Below are 17,064 nucleotides of genomic sequence, written 5' to 3'. Positions count from 1 at the left end.
TTAGCTTTTTGTCATCTTACATCTCTAGCTGGTTTTTCTTTTTTTGATGTTATAGGGTTGCATGCAATTTCTGCTTCTTGTGCCATAAACTCAGCAAACTCCTTGAAATTAGGGTATTCTTCCGTTTTTCTCAACTGCTTTGTCACATGGTGGTTCCTTCGAGAAGTCACCCAGTCTGGAAGTTTTTGCAACATCTTTTGATTTTCTTCACAGTCATTTAACACTTGAAGTCCTTTGACACATGGCATAGCATTATTGCATGCTGTGAGAAAATCATTGAATTGTCTCAATTTATCGTTAGGTCATCCTACCTAAAGAAGCTTCCTTCTAACACACATCGTGTTTCCCCACTGACATATTTTTGTAGGTAGAACAACCTATCAGCTGGATTTGTGCATCGTCTTTCAATCAATGCCTTGAAACTCCACTATAAGAATTTAAGTGGATCCCCTGAGAAGACTGAGGGCTCGGGTGCTGGAAGTCTGGTGAGTACCATTGTATCATGTACAGGATAGGACAGAGGTTGGCTCTATTGCTATCTGGTGCATTTCTGTTGTGGGCAGTTCTGACTGAATGGACTCAATTTGTCCAGTAGGTTCCTCAACTTGTGATGTCTCTCTATGAACTGACATTATATTAGACACTGTCTCTGTCACCAAGAATTTGCTAAATCTGTGTATAACCTTTGCGACTATGTCAGTATGATACTAATATTTTAGTAACTTTTCACTCATAAACTCTTAATTTTTTTCACTTTCACAGAATGCACACACTTTTAGTTCAAAACACATTATAACATCTATAATAGCATCACTAAAGCAAGAACAACAATAGAACAATAACAATAGCGATAATCATAGCTATAGTTGCTATAAATGTAATGATTCAATTAAACCCAGGTATATATTTTAACAAGTCCTTTTTTCAGTTTCTTTTGTCCAGTGTTTATGAATTTGTAGAGATAGCAAGTCAAACCTGATATTGTTTATGCCGTTGTACTCTTCTGCCTGTAGAGAGTAATATATTACAGTAACGTTGCACTTGAAGCCTTAGTTGTAAAGGATATTTGCAAAACCGTAGTCTACGCTGGTGAATGTTGCGCTCTCTTGGTGAATCAGTGTACTGTCTTTAACGTTGCCAGGAGCCAACACTCCCGTCTTCTCTTAATTAGCAAACTAATGCTCCGCCCACACTCAGCGATAGTTTTCTCTTCAGATAATTGCCAATCTTCTCTTTGATTTCTCTGACTTTAATCTTCTTTGGCAATACCGGCGGTACGTTTTCACTGTAGCTGCACTGGTTCAATAAAATAATGCCCACGCATCGTACTGATGTCGTTTGAATTTATTTACACACTCTCTGAGACACCGTGAAAACGTGTACACCTTTTGAACCACATACAACTGTCTTGCAGACATTTACATACAGCACAGATCATTTCTACAAGAAATGAAAGAAACATCTTTCAGTCAGAATGTCACAAACTCCACAACCACATTTTCTCCACTCATAACTCCAAACGGGACATTATTTTATAGGCCTTACTCTAACTGTTACTGTTATGGCTCATCTGTAGAAGTGAAACTATGTTTAAATAATGTGAGAAACAATATAATAATGCATACAGGTAGAAGTTTATTAAAATTTTAAAACAAACCAGAAACATTTTCAGGATTAGTGCAGAATTATTTTAGTTAATCATGAGATACATATAAAGACATAATTTAATTGATTTACTAATAGGATAATTAATGATTAATATTGCTTTATGATTCAGAAGTCATAGAAACACAGCATAATGATCTGGATGCTCAGAAAATCCAGTGAAAGACTTTTTCATTTCCTCTTGGTCCTACACATCTGTAGACAAGAAAAGGTGAAATTAGGTGTAAGAAAGCAAAAAAATGTATTAAGACTAGTGACATAAAATTCTATAAGAATGTAAACATTGTGGTCACTACTTTAAAACTCTTAAGTTGTATTTTTTCATCGCAGTTTACTGAGAACTCCTGCTGTGTCTAGTGGACTTCAGTGATCTCTACAGGGATGAAATGGGATTATGACCACTTCCCAGTCTATGGGACTTTTAAAGGTTTTCCCAGTCACTGTGATGCTCAAACGCAGTTTAATGGGTTTAAAAAAAACTTAAATGTGAAGTAAACATTGCAAATCTATTTTATTGTGAGTTTTTACCTCTTTTTTGGGTGGTCCGGATAAAAGGCCCCATGGAGATGGAGGCACTATCATGGGTGCCCAAAGACCTGCCTGAGCGGTGGTGGTATCCAGGGAAACAACGCTGTACCATAAAAAATAAAAGCAAAATGTTTAGAGGTTTTATTTTATATCTTGTTTAAGTTCCTGTCTCACAAATGGGTTTATTTATTTATTCTGGGTGAGTTCTTTTCTACACCACACTATTATAAGTATTTAAAGTGTCACTTTACCACTAAAACTTACAAACCGTTCAGTTTGCAAAGAGTAAAAAGGAATCTTCACTTTAGTTATAGTTGACTTTAGTAACCACCTTTAACATGATGAGAGTTCACCATTTTTTCTGTCTTAAACACTGTTTACTGGTCCGACTTTGGGGTTCACTACACCTGCTCCTCTGATTGGTTAGTGATCAGATCCACAAGCAACACAGGTCACTGTAAAATTACTAAATGTTGTCCATCAATCAGCCTTCTCAAAATGTTGGCACCCCTTTACTCCTTTAAGGGCATTATTACACAACCCTCATCTTTTAGGCATATGCACAGTGTCTGCTCATCATCCTTGTGCTTTCATTGGGGAGAGTCTAAAGTTATGAAGTTTAATAACTCACCGTTGCACAGTTATGATTTCTTAGAAGACAAAGGTCAATGTTGCAGTGAAGGAAAACCCTAGATTCATCTTCATTAAAAGAAAACATCTTAAAGGAGAATCGTCCAGTTGTAGAGACTCCATTCTCTAGAATCTTCACCGTAGCATCGTTTGGATTAGGACACCTGAAAATATTTCATATATTGTTATCAGGAAATTCTTTATTTGTTTAAATTTCTACATGCAGACAATTCATTAAAAGCTAAAATTCCACTGCACTACACATTCTTCATCAAGACACATTTGTTAAATATTCAAGAGATATGAATGAATATATAGTCTTAAATTTAAAAGAACATCAAACCTAAAAACATATTAATCATAAATTGTTATGCTGTGTAATTAATTCACTAGGCTGTAAATTACTGACTGTACTGCCATTGATGTTAGAAATGTAAATGTTGTTCTTTATTTATTGATATCTTTCATTTTAGAAGCTTAGAATATTCTATAATGTTCTGATACTAGCTGTTATTTTAACAAGGCGAAAATAGCTGTCCTGATGTTATTTACTGATCCTGACATTTTTTTACTTAAGCTTTATGTCTCAGAAAAGCTCAATATATTCTCCATATCCCTGCTTAGCATGAATATCCAGTGTGTAGAGAATGAGGAAGATACTTACTTTCCTGTAATAAGGTCCCAGCGAACAGAATAGTTCCTCTGATTTACTGGTGTAGCCCAACAAGAATCGATCACTGTGGCAAGCTGACGGTTGTCCACTCCTTGAACAAAGACGCGTATGTAGATTTGCTCTCCCACCTCTATATTTACCCTGCCATTGTAAGGGTGGGAGAAGCTAGAATCCTTATAGGGAATCATCTTGATCTGGTACATTCCCTCTTTACCTGGAAGAGTCTTGTGCACGATGCTTTAAAAAAGTATAACCATATATTTAGTAGTAGCTGATATAGAGGGCTGGTGCAGACAATACAAGCAAGGCCTAACCTACATCCATTACATTATCAGGTTTTTAGAAAACTGCACCCCTACCTCTGAATAGGATTTATCTCTCTGTCCATGCTCAATGACTCGCTAAGCTTGTAGATGCAGGAGAAGCTAAGTTCCAGTGTTTTGTTTCTGTGAATAGAGCCTGTTGTTGAGCCCACCTCTCCTTGGATTATGTTCTCATAAATGAAATGGGTACCATTGGCCTAGAAATATTAATAAAATAATGAAATAATGTAAGAATTGTGTTAATGTATTTTTTTATTATTTACAATAAAATTAATTAAAGCGTTTTTAATTGACAGTGAAGTGTACCGTGAGATTTGTACCACAGATGTGGTCATCATTATCAAAGTGAAACACCAGTCTGCCATCTTGGATTGTTCCATTGCAGTTGGGGTCATGTAAATGGAGGTTGTTAGCAAGAAAACCAGCTTCAAACAGCTGACAGCGTGACAGAGACATGTTGCCAGAGCTGCTCTCACATATTTCAATAGAGTCTGTTAAAAAAAGTAATTAGTCGGTTTGTGAGAATTATGTAATTAGGGCATTTCAATTCAATTCAATTCAAGTTTATTTGTATAGCGCTTTTTACAATGGACATTGTCACAAAGCAGCTTTACAAAACATAAATTAGGGCATTTGTTTCCATATGAATATAATTGTAAAATAAATTGTACCATAACTATCGGGATTTTGTCTGAGATAATTTTCGTTACAGAAGCAACCATAGTTGCCATCTTTCTCCCCACACCACTCATCCTCAGTACAGTGTAGATCTTCACAGGGGTCCATTCTCGCTAAATAGAGGGAATATGTGACATTTAGTGAAAAATATTATATTCAGAGTAATTTTTATATGGTTAAACCTAACATCCCCCACAGCATTTTGACTATGATGCCATTTTATTTTATTTTATTTTATTTGTGTCCACCATTGATTTAGATTGATAAAATACTGATTCAGAGATGAGTGCCTGGATACAGCAAACTTACAGCAAGACAGATCAGAGCGCCAGTTTGGGATCATGAGCTCCAGCATAGTGCAAGCAGCATCATAAGCCTCCACAGCTGAACACAGCAAGTCTTGTCCCAATGACTCTGGGTAAGCACATAAGTCATATACACAGGAATTGAAGTAGGATTCAGGGCTGATACGGAAATGGCAATGTTGGAATGGTCCACTGGTGTTGGTGATGATGTTACAGAGTGCAGAGTACTCCTCTCTGAAGGGGCAGTCATTAGCATTAACAGGCTGGTCACTAGCACCACATCTAGACAGGACACAGGATGGACATTATATGAAAGTGTGAAAATGTGAAAAGTTTTGCAAATTTGCACCTTCAGAAGTCTTTAGTTAAAATGTATTTTAAATACATGAAAATAAATATCTTAACTGTGCTAACTTTTATGTTTCCACTGTCATGACCACATTCATTTATTTAAAACATAGCTGGACTGTCAGCAGCTAAATGCAAATACTAATATATTGCTAACATTTTTCAATGTCAAGGCTAAACTAGGTTTGGAAAATCCATCAGTTTTATTTCATGTTATTATGTTACTGTTATCTTCTTATCAAATTAATTACCCTGGGCCACTTGTGTTTGATTTCCAGCTGTTGCCAAAAGCAATATCATTCTGTGCACGTTCTCCATTTGGTCGGGTCTTGTCATCTGTAGGATCTCCATTATTGTTACCACACATCCCACACACAGACCCATGGAAGCTTGGGCCCAATCTCACCAATAGTGTAAACTGACCATCAAAGTAGACCATGAGCTCATGCGATGCATTCACAACTATAAAATTCTGCTTCTGATATATTTCTGCAAGGTTACTGATTTGATAAGTAGATGAATTCACTGCATTCCCATTAACCTGTAACAGCAAAAAGAAAAAAAAATATACCATATCTCATACATATTTCCCTGGAAGCAAGAGTATAAAGTTTTATGTTTCAGTATTACTGTTTTAATACCTTTATTTTCCTGTTTTTTCCAATTGTAATTTGTGTTTGCTCTTGTTGTTTAGTTAGCCACAAATCTACTACAGAGACAAAGGACACAACTGTGCTCCCACGATGCATGTTGGTTGCCACCACTCTGAATTGTAGACCATTGTCAGAGACATTCCCACATGTCTGAGAAATCTCATATGAACAAGTACCCTGCAAAATGTTTGATTAAATATTACAACATTAAATAAAGTTATGAAAAATTAAACAACCAGAGTACCCAGAGGAAACCCACAAAGAGGAGAGCAGACATTGAAGAGAACTACCTTCAAGAGAGCAAGGGCTAAAGAAACCTGCTCTGGATCCATCAGACATCAGTAACTACAGAGCAGTATCACTTGAACACATTGCCTATAATCAGCTCTGTCTATCTTTCACAGAACAACTTTCAATGATCCCAACCAGTCTGGCTTTAAAGTAGCTCATTCGACAGTGACAGCCCTTTTGGGTCTCTTGTCCACCATCATGAATCTTGGAATTAATGGATAAACATGGGAATGGTTTGCTTCCTACATGGAAGTTTTCTCCTATCAGGTAACATGAAGGGGAGCACCACAAGGTTCAGTAATTAGTCCTCTGATTTTGTCCCTCTATACTCACTCTCTTTGCAAAGTTATATCCTCACATGGGGTCTCTTAAAACTCCTATGCTGATGACACTCAACTTATCTTTTCCTGCCCCCAGATACCACAGCTTGTCTTGACTTTTTTCAATCCTCACTGGCTTCTGGTAGCTGAACACGTCAGATTTAAAACCCTGATGCTTGCATACATAAGGTAAAAACAGACCAGCTCCCTCTTAGCTCTTATCACTCCTGGTGGACTCACACTGTGCCTCAACATACTGTACTGTACATCGAAACTCTTCTGTTCTGGTGGAATGAAACCCTAGATGTCTGAACAGCTGAGTCAAGTAAAGATCTAACTCTTCCCTGAAATAAATAAACATGCTTATTCTCCCTGTTTGGTTGTCCTGACAGAGTTTTAGGTTGATGGTTTTCAAAGTCTGTAACCTAGTGAATCAGTCTAGATGTATTCTTTGATAGACTTCAAAGCACTTTCATACGTTTGGATGAGTGCATCTGCCAAATGGCATAAATGTAAGAAAGAAACTCCACACTGTACCCGCTGCACTGCCATGCTGCCATTTCATGAATGTAATAGTACCATCAATCAGTTCTAACCTGAAAGTGGGCCACATTGCCATCAAAGGTATAATAATGAGGATCTCCTGTGACCATGCAAGTTGACATTTGACTGTAGCAGCCAAGTCTACCATTCCTGATCACACACTCCTCAGTGGAAGAGCAGGGGGTGGAGATGCAGTGCAAGTTATTGGCTCCTAAGCACTCACAGTGTTGTAAACAATGTTCAGTCCAGAACTGTTCACCAATCTGCAAGAACAAAAGAAAATATAAAATTTAGATTAGACTTTATTGTTATTCTAGCCATATACTGATCATGTAAACAGCACAAAATATTCAATTCAATTTAAAGTGTATAGTGCTTTCAGCAGTGGATGCTTATATGGGGGTGCCTAAAATAAAACATACAGGTAAAGCACATTAACGTTCAGAAAACATTGTAATTACATATTTAATTGAACACATCATTAGGTTTTTAATTCAATTCAATTCAAATGTATTTGTACAGAGCTTTTCACAATTGACATTGTCTCATAGCAGCTTTACAGATCATAAACATAAAACAAGTTGTGTCTGAAGCTTTGTGTGCAAACACGCCAACTTAATGGCTCGGGAAGGACACGTGACGAAGTGATTATGTGCCAGTAAGCAAATAAGTGCATCTACGTCACATTACTCCAGCTTCTACTTGTCTGAAGGAAGTCAATACCCACGACCGGTCGATGACTGTGTCAGAGTCCGTGAGAGAGCATCAGCAGACTGGGAACAGACCATCAATGGCCCTGCAGGACCTGGGACCCTAGAGTGGGGTCCAAGTACAGGTTATAGAACCTGATAAAGGTGTGCAGAGAGGTCCAGGTGTCCAGGTGTGAGGAGTTACTCCACGAGCTAGAACGGTGGACAAAAGTCCTCAAGGCCCTTACTGGGCAAAGCAAACACAGCCTCTCCTGTTCCCCCGACTAATGGGGTGGGGGACAGTAGGCCATCAATTGGCGTGTTTTCACACAGAGCTTCAGACACAACTTCCTCACAGAAGCGTTCCCATAACGCTATGGGAACGCTTCTCTGAGGAAGTTGTGTCTGAAGCTCTGTGTGAAAACATGCCAATTTAACGCAGCCCTGACGCAGTATCGAGTTCCCTCAAAAGGGAAACTCCCTTAGATGTTAAAGGAAGAAACCTTGAGAGGAACCAGACTCAAAATGGAAACTCGTCCTCATATGGGTGACACTGGAGAGTGTGATTATAAATATACAGTCTGATAAATGTTTTAAATCATATGTTACTGGCTGCAGCATTTATGGTGAGAAATAAGATTCACAATCATTTCACTCATTTATCATTCACTGTCACATTTCACTCTCGGTGCTCAGGTATATAGAGGTGACAGACTCTGTGGTACTCTAGGTTTACAGCAGGGTGGATAGAAAACAAGGCAAGTCAGAATTTAAAAGCTAAAATTTTCTCTAATTAATAAATTAAAGCATTAGATCATGTTATACTTATCAACATACAGTAACTGTATAGATCATTCACTATTTATCAAAGTTTTAACATAAAGTATATAATTTTTTTAAGCGTTTACTTAGTGGTATTTATTTTTACACTAAATATTATTTATCCACAAATACTATAACGAGATACGTGCCAGTTCAATTACATTTTTTGTAATTCAATTCCAAATTTTGTATTGACCCATGGAAGTAATAAAATTAATAAAATATTCAGACATTTTTGTTGCAAATGGAAAAAGTATTAATATTAGATTGTGACAGTACAAATTGTAGAAAAGTATAAACATGTGAATAAGTATTATGTAAGACAATGTAAAAAAGTGTCAGAAACTCACCTGGAAGTAGAATCCGTTATACGAGCAACCACATTGCTCTACAGGCACACAGTTGCTTCCACTCCTTACAAAGCTTTCATTACAGAAACAACCCTCTCTGCATGTTCTCTCACATGTGACATTTATGCTGCTGGTACAGGTATGACCACAGTCAGAGCCACACAGCTCATAGTGACTGTTCGCAGGGCAGATTATGCCTGAGGAATTAGCACACATATAATGGTATGACCTTTTACTACACAACTACTGTTACACATCACATATATGCATCTGTTATGCTCATATATGCTGACAAACGATTTTCAATGGTTGATAGGTTTATAATATTATAAGGAGAAAATACAGATTAACATTTAGACAGATAAACAGTTTTAATTTTCTTTTTATCCACTTACGACATGTTGTATTTTCTCTCCAGGGATAAATCCTGACATTGGCAGACTGGCAGGCACTAACATATGTCTCAATGGATCGGCACAGTACATCGTTTCTGTGCTCAGACAGGCATAGATCAAAGACACAGTCGTTATAATAGGCAAGTGGATCAACATCAGCATGACAAAAACTCAAAGGTCCCTGATTGTCTGTTATGATTCCACACAGAGACTGTGCTCTAGAGGGGTTTTGGCATGATGGGCAGGAGTCTCCACATCCACCATCACATCTTGTTTCATTCCCCACTTTCCAGTCAGCTCCAAACTCTGCAGCAGAAAAACTGAGCCTGCCAGATTGCAAACGGAAATCATCATTGCTGTCACCATTGAAGTTACCACAGAGGCCACATGTGGCTCCACTGTAATTCCCTGGAACTGTGATTAGAACTACCCAAGAGCCATCATAGCTCACACTTAGGCCAAAGTCAGTTGTAATAAATGTATTTCTTCCACTGGAGGAAACTGACACACGGCCAGAGTCGAGAACAGCAGGAAGATTCCTGGTTTCACTGTCAATCTGATAAAAAGAAAGAAAAATTTACATTTACAGGCCAAATTATACAGCTGAGCAGTTGAAAGTTAAGGGCCTTGCTCAGGGGCCCAGCAGTGGTGTTGAACTCCTGACCTTCCAAACAGACCTTCCACCTTAATCAGACTGTACTTATTTATCTAATGTATACTGTAAATTGTAATATTTTAATTTCTCACTGAATAAATACTGTTTTTCATTATCAGACTTTTTCTAAACTCACCTCAGCTGTGCCATACATGTCATGTGAAACATGTACCAGGTGTCCTGAAACATTGACATAAACTTCCACAGTGATTGACACTGAGAGTCCATTCCATGCTTCATTTCGTGCAATGACTTGAAAATATGGTAGTCCTAGAGTATCATTACATACAGTTGCCAGTGTATAGTGGCATGTGCCCTGGAAGTCAAATCTATGTCCATCGAAAGAAGTGTAATGGGGGTCCCCTGAAGCAGAGCATGTGGCACTGGGTCGAGGATGGCAGCCATATTCTCCGTCAATGACATGGCATATTTCATGATCTTGGCAAGATGATGAACTACAGTTGACAAAACCTGATGTCCCATCACAGACACAATGGAACTGGCACTGCTGACCAAACCAGAACTGCTCGCCACTCTGTCTGTAGCGGCCTTCATGAAAGCACCCACAACCCGTAGGGGGGACACACTGGTCTCCACTTAGCACTAGCCCATTATCACACTGGCATCCCTCCTGGCAGAGCCGGGTACAAGGGAATGGAAAAGACAGACTAGGACAGGCTGCAGGGCATGAATATTCCTCATAGTGACTGTAGGCTGGGCACTGGAAAGCTGAAAAAAAAAAAAGATATATAGCTATATATTAAGAACACTTTTTATAAAACCTCATACAACTATTCTAAAGTCTTGTTGTAAGCTACTATTTTACTCACCACAGTTGGTGATATTTCTCCATTCTCCTACACTGACGCCACTTTGCTGGCAGAGTACAGCGTAGGCTCGTAGAGCCTCACACATGGATTCTCTGGCACCATGGGTCTGTCCCAAATTGTCTCTGCAATTTCTTATCCAAATCTGAGGGTCCAGGATGCTATGGCATTGAGCAAATGGTCCATCTCGAGAAGCCATGATGTTGCAGTGTTCAGTGAAGTTGCTGCTGCTCTCTCCTGGTTGTACATTTGAGTCTATGCAGAAGGCTGAAAGAGATCCATTTCTCCAGCTATCCCCAAACTCCTGTGAACTATTTAATAAGACTCCACCAGGGCCATAAAACTCGTCCTCTAAGTTTCCATTGAAATTCCCACACAGACCAGTAAGTGCACCAGTGTAGGTGTTGGGTGCTGTGATTCTAATTAGGTGCGACCAGTCAGACCTTACAGTTACCCCAAATGAAGTTTCCATAATTATACTGTTCACACTGCTATGATAGATAAGGATTTGACCATTGCCAACACTGTAGGGTAGAGCAACTAAGCGTCCATCAACCTGGATAAGAAAACAAAAGGTTGCCATATTAAATAATTACATAATTATAGATTTTGTAGATCGGATTCAATCATTAATATTCTCAAGCATCATGACAGAAATATATATAGGGATTTTAAGAAACTGTTATATATATTAATTATCTTACCTGTATATTTCCTCCTTCTCTCATTTCTAGAGATATCTGAAATCCCCCTGCCTCAAATCTCAGGATCTTAGAAAACCCAATAGGACCCATGGGGACTCTCTGCAGTGTTACCGCAAAGTTAGGTAGTGGTGATGATTCATTAACTCTGGTGAGGATGAGTTCACAGGCTCCTTGATACCTGAAATCTACTTCATCAAAGGTGTGATATGAGCCTAGACGGTCAACCCAACAGGTGGCGTAACTGGTAGGTCTGCAGCCCCTTACACCATTATTGATGGTACACACCTCCTGTGGACCACATTGATGATGTTGGCAGGTCATTACCATGTTGCTGCAGGTGCATAGCCTGCCACAGTCATTGTCCAATACCACTGATTGACCCTCAACATAATAAAGTCCATTAAAAGTGCAGCCACAGTTACTTTGATGAACACATGTACCTCCACTTAGGACATAACCTGCATCACAGATACAGCTTTCCTGATATGGTAAGGTGCAATTTAAAGGTGAAGAAGGGTTGCTGCATGTTGCTGGGCAGCTTGTTCCCTGGAACTCATAGTGACTGTGCTCCGGGCATGGCAATTCTGGGAGTAGATTGTAGCAGAAAAGTATGATTAAATTTTAAACTTAAACAAAACAGATCAATTATAGTCATATAAAAAAGAAATATTTAACTTGCCACAAAATCCTGTTCTTCTCCATTGACCTAGCTGTATGCCCCGCTGTTGACACTGTGTAGCATAAACACCGATTGATCGACACAGAATTGGTTGGTATCCACCACCCACACATTGATCGTAGACACAGCTGTCTAAAAATGTGTGTGGTGACAGAATAGAGTGGCAACTGGCAAAAGGACCACTAGCATCTCCCAAGATTCCACAGTGGTCTGAGTTACTGTAAAGGTTGCTCTGATATGTTGTACAACCTGCACATGCCAGACCTGAGCACCCTCTAATCTGACAGCCAGGATCTGTGTCTCTCACTGCCTTCCAGGAGTCTCCAAAGCCCACGTCTGAGCTTAGGATTTCTCCTGAAGGTGTGCGAAAGTCATCTGGTTGGTAGTTGAAGTTACCACACAGGCCACATGTGGCATTTTGGTAGTCATAAGGCACATTGATGGTTGCATATGAATATGCATCATATGTAACAACTAGTCCAAATGCTGTACTGATTACAATAGAAAAACCTGACTGATAAACTTGAATAGTGCCATTGCGAAGACTGAAAGGTGTTGCTGCGAAGGTTCCATTCACCTGGAGGCACAATGGAACTAAAATCAGCTAATTGATAAAAATAAGAAAAGATTCAGTTAAGTGTAATGATACTCACCTTGGCCTCATATGGATGATCTTTTACTAATTCCAGTATCTCGTCATAGACAAATACCCTGACCAGGCGTGTCCAGGACACATGTGCACTGCCTCGATGCTCATTTTTTCCTTCAATGCGATAGTAAGGCAAGCTGTTGACACAGGCCTGCCAAGAAAATAATGTTTATTTTTTTATACCCCACATTTTATCATAGTGAATTATACTATAATATAAATTATTTAAACCTCAGACAAGATGTAAGTGCAGGTTCCTTGAAAGTGAAAGATTTGATTATCAAATGTATAGTAGTGGGGATCTCCAGAAATAGTACAAGTTCGGCGTTGTACATTTTGGCAGCTATACTGTAAAGCAGTCTGTCGACAAGCTTGAGCAAATGTACATGGCTGTGAGATGCACTGGAGACCACTGCGGGTGCAAGTGCATTTACGCTGGCAAGTGTTATCTGTCCAGAATATGGCACCTAGTTGCACAAAGTTACCTGGTAGAATAAAGCAATTAGATTAATTGTAGTTTGTACAAATATTTTTTCAACAGCAGAAATTGTATTTTGTGAAAGCATTACCATTAAACTGACAGCCCCGTGATCCTTGATCTACACGGAAAGCCCATCTGCCTGGGACATTCACATTGCTGCTATAGGTAAAACTTTGATAGTTGTATTGAAATGACCCAGGAATTGAGAAATAGTAGCTGGAGTCAACTGTGTCATAACCAGCCTAATAATAAGAAGAAGAATTTAGAAGATAAATGTATTAACTAAGCTTTGTTAACTTGAACTAGGTAGGTAATCAATAATGTCACTAAACGATGCATACCTGCACATTCCGGGTTGTTGGAGCAATCACACCATAGTTCATCAGAATAAATGAATAATGGCCGTTGGAAATCAAAACTACTTGGAAAGATGTTTCCTGAAAACGGATGCAAAAACTTTTAAGACTTAAAAAAAACACCTCAATAAAATATTTATTTATTTCACAGATCACACTGTTACAATTTTAAAGACATTCTCTGTAAACATCATTGTGGTTATTTGTTAAGAATTCACATGTGGTGGTCATTGGAATTCCATTTGCATTCTAAGAATATCATCTTACCGTATTAGTAAACGGATAGTAGGCTACTCTATCCCATGTTGCGACAAAGACCCAAGTAGCACTGAAACTCAGCTGGGGGAAATACTGATTTATGTTTTGAGTAGCTTGAGTCAGAACACTGCCCGAAGTGAACTGATGATATGAGATGACACCGTTTCCACGATTATCAATGTCGGTCCAAAATGGAGCAATTATGTCTCGTCCACCATTCACAGGGAATTGGTAGGGAGTGTAACTGTACCAAGCTTGATCAAAGGTTAGATGGCCATTGTTGTTCACCTACAAAAAAGATCATCTCATTAAAAACATCACCTTATTCAAATCAATCACCTTATTCTGTTTTACATGAATCAATACCTGTATCTAAAATGCTCATATATTTTGTAACATGGATGATAAAAAACATATCCCATGGGCCACTACCCTTATATGGATGGTTCTGGCCCATGGGATATGTTTGCACACATGGTCTAGCTTGACCAAATACTAAAAAAAAAAAAAATTAGCTTACAAACACTTGGTTGTATGAGCTTCCAAAATATATAAATGCTTGCTGAAGAACAATAAGTGATGAACTTCCATCATCTATCCGTGCATTTACAATGTCTCCAGTTCCATATGGGTAAAAGGGACCTAATACAGCAGATCAGATACACAAAACATTACATAGTCAAAATGAATATTAATATAAGCATTTTTTTTTAAATGTCAATTTTGTAAAAATATTGAAATATTACACATTAATAAAGCATACGATGCAATTAATTCATTAATATATAGTTAATATATGATATATAATTAATTATATAAATATACTTAATTATATATCATATATTAACTATATATTAATTCATTAATATATAGTTAATATATGATATATAATTAAGTATATTTATAAATACCAAATAGTGTAGTATTTACAAAATATATAGTTATTTACAGTCTAGTAACAATAGTTTAATATTTATATAGTGAAGTGCTATAGTTAATTAACTACCTTACTATAACACTTCCTCACTTTAACACTCAGACTTATGCCAGACTTTAAAATAGTAATTTAAAAGAGTTTAAAAGATATTGGGCAATTAGTCCTACTTATTATGAAAAAGCTGGGGGCCCAGCAGTGGCATCTTAGTGGACCAGGGACATGAACTCATGACCTTCAAATCGGTAGTCCAACACCTTAACCACTGGGCTGCCACATCCCAATATTACTGATGGAAAGGTCATAAGTTCGAATCCCATGTACACCAAGATGCCGCTGCTGGACCCCTGAGCAATGCACTTAACCCTCAATTGCTCAGTTGTATAAATTGAAATGTAAGACACTCTGGATAAGGTTGGATAGCTATAGAACTCACACACTGTATTACTCCCTCACTGTAATATATAATATCACCATAATATCACCCCACTGTAACATTCATGTATTGTAATGCTTCTTCACTTATACATTTCCTGATGGTATATGGCTATGGAAAAGTTAATAGTAAGCACTCAGCTACTGTATGAGGTATTTGTGGATAGCTTGGTATGTAGTATAAATAATAGTGGTTAAGCTATTATTATTATTATTATTATTATTATTATTATTATTATTATTATTAGAGTAATATAATGTACTCTATGGATATTTGTGTCTGCTGTGTTTTTATTGTATTGTATTTTATTGTTATTATTTTTAGCTGTGTTTATACCGGTATTTGAGATCGTATATATAAGTGTAGTAATATTGCTGGTTAATGGAGCACTGAAGTATTATTATAAGTGGTCTTATGTTGGTCCAAATTAAATCAATTTACAGTAATGTTCTCTCACTGTAACAATGGCTCTCTATAATATTCTCTCACTGTGCCAACATTAAAAAACAAAAATAATATAGGAATTTATGAGTTTATATTTATTACAATGAGAATTGTAATGTCATACAGATAAAATTGAATTGAGTTTACTTACCTGTTGATTGGGTTCTATTTAAATCCGCTGCTATCAACAAACCGGATAAAGTTTACATTAATTATAACATTTTCTTTTGTGCCAAAGTTATATTTTAACATTTAACATGTCAATCAATTAATAAACTGAATAACTTTATAAATCACCAGACACAATAAATAAATAAATGAATAAATATATGAATAAATAAATAAATAAATAAGTGTAAAGTATATTATTAATGCTTAACCCTTGTATTTTCCTCCTATATAAATTTGGAGTGCCGAGTAAACTTGATCTTGTCTGTATCGACTGCTTATAAAAAATGAAGTGTTTCCAACATATTAACATATATTTTGCAAAAAGAATATATTTGGTATAATAAACCTTCTTTATATACAAAAATGACAAATTTTTTAGTAAATTAAAAACAGAAATTTTGAATTATGTTCACTGTAGAGGCACAAAAGTTGATGCACAATTACAGGCTTTTATATTTCAAAGGCAGGAGATTGTTCTGAAACCATTTTGACCATTTTTAATGTCAGCAAATGATAAAACCTGTTTTTTTACAGGCCAAATTGACTTGAATGCTTATAAATCAAAAATTCTACAATGATCACCATTCTGTGTGTAATATCTATTTTACACTTGTAATATCTATTTTGCCCACCAGATGTCATCTGATCAACCAACAACAGTCTACACACACACACACACACAAACACACAAACACACACACACAAACACACACACACACACCACTCAAAAACATAATTTCATGCGAATAAAACTTCTTTTACACTCCTTATGTTTTTTATTATACTTAATTTATGAACGATAAACCTTATGAAATTATGGCATGTTTTTAAGTAAAATAAGCAGAAATTATTCAATATTATTTTGGATAACCACTGACTGATAAATGTCAAACATTACTCAGCATATCTCCAGGCCAAAGCTGACTGATGCAACCAAATTTATAAATAAGAGAGAGAAAACATATATGATTTGCAAAACACATGTATTTTATTTTTGAACTTCTTTATAGAAATATGAAGGTGTGTGTGTGTGAGTGTGTGTTTTGGGTGCGTGTGTTAGTGGACATTTTATGTGTGCCTTTTTGTGTCTGTATGTATGTTCATTGCGCTGAAAAGGGCAAAAGTGTGTGACCTATTTCCCCACTAAATGTGGCCGAGTCAAATTGACTCAGGAGGACTTGAGGAGGAAAGTATTTATTTTACGAACACATAGTTCAACGAAAATATACGAAATTAATTTTACTTGCAAAGTTCATA

The 17,064-nt window shown here is 37.1% G+C and overlaps 1 protein-coding gene across 47 annotated transcripts in view; it reads right to left on the bottom strand.

The window, feature by feature from the left end:
• Positions 1-1,615: 1,615 nt before the first annotated feature.
• The window catches only part of LOC132842461 (alpha-tectorin-like), a 40,458-nt gene continuing 25,009 nt past the window's right edge, over positions 1,616-17,064 (bottom strand). For 39 of the 47 annotated variants that reach the window (XM_060865130.1, XM_060865136.1, XM_060865133.1 and 36 more), the window contains 24 exons: positions 15,788-15,817; positions 14,343-14,464; positions 13,832-14,110; positions 13,550-13,645; positions 13,297-13,450; positions 12,959-13,212; positions 12,732-12,878; positions 12,079-12,655; positions 11,400-11,983; positions 10,699-11,251; positions 10,005-10,597; positions 9,214-9,769; positions 8,819-9,015; positions 7,011-7,220; positions 5,792-5,980; positions 5,402-5,691; positions 4,807-5,084; positions 4,491-4,610; positions 4,126-4,310; positions 3,856-4,016; positions 3,488-3,733; positions 2,825-2,987; positions 2,194-2,296; positions 1,616-1,860 (listed from right to left, as the gene is read on the bottom strand). In XM_060865130.1, the coding sequence (XP_060721113.1) occupies positions 1,853-1,860; positions 2,194-2,296; positions 2,825-2,987; positions 3,488-3,733; positions 3,856-4,016; positions 4,126-4,310; positions 4,491-4,610; positions 4,807-5,084; positions 5,402-5,691; positions 5,792-5,980; positions 7,011-7,220; positions 8,819-9,015; positions 9,214-9,769; positions 10,005-10,597; positions 10,699-11,251; positions 11,400-11,983; positions 12,079-12,655; positions 12,732-12,878; positions 12,959-13,212; positions 13,297-13,450; positions 13,550-13,645; positions 13,832-14,110; positions 14,343-14,464; positions 15,788-15,817 (6,095 nt within the window). In that variant the 3' untranslated portion in view covers positions 1,616-1,852. The remainder of the gene's footprint in view (positions 1,861-2,193; positions 2,297-2,824; positions 2,988-3,487; positions 3,734-3,855; positions 4,017-4,125; positions 4,311-4,490; positions 4,611-4,806; positions 5,085-5,401; positions 5,692-5,791; positions 5,981-7,010; positions 7,221-8,818; positions 9,016-9,213; positions 9,770-10,004; positions 10,598-10,698; positions 11,252-11,399; positions 11,984-12,078; positions 12,656-12,731; positions 12,879-12,958; positions 13,213-13,296; positions 13,451-13,549; positions 13,646-13,831; positions 14,111-14,342; positions 14,465-15,787; positions 15,818-17,064) is intronic. The other 8 variants (XM_060865138.1, XM_060865144.1, XM_060865163.1 and 5 more) reach the window with 2 other exon arrangements.

This window comes from Tachysurus vachellii, chromosome 3 (assembly GCF_030014155.1).
Source record: "Tachysurus vachellii isolate PV-2020 chromosome 3, HZAU_Pvac_v1, whole genome shotgun sequence".
In the NCBI taxonomy this organism is placed as follows: domain Eukaryota; kingdom Metazoa; phylum Chordata; class Actinopteri; order Siluriformes; family Bagridae; genus Tachysurus; species Tachysurus vachellii.
The sequence above is the reverse complement of the archived record's forward strand: the minus strand, read 5'-3'. Positions and strand labels throughout refer to the sequence as shown.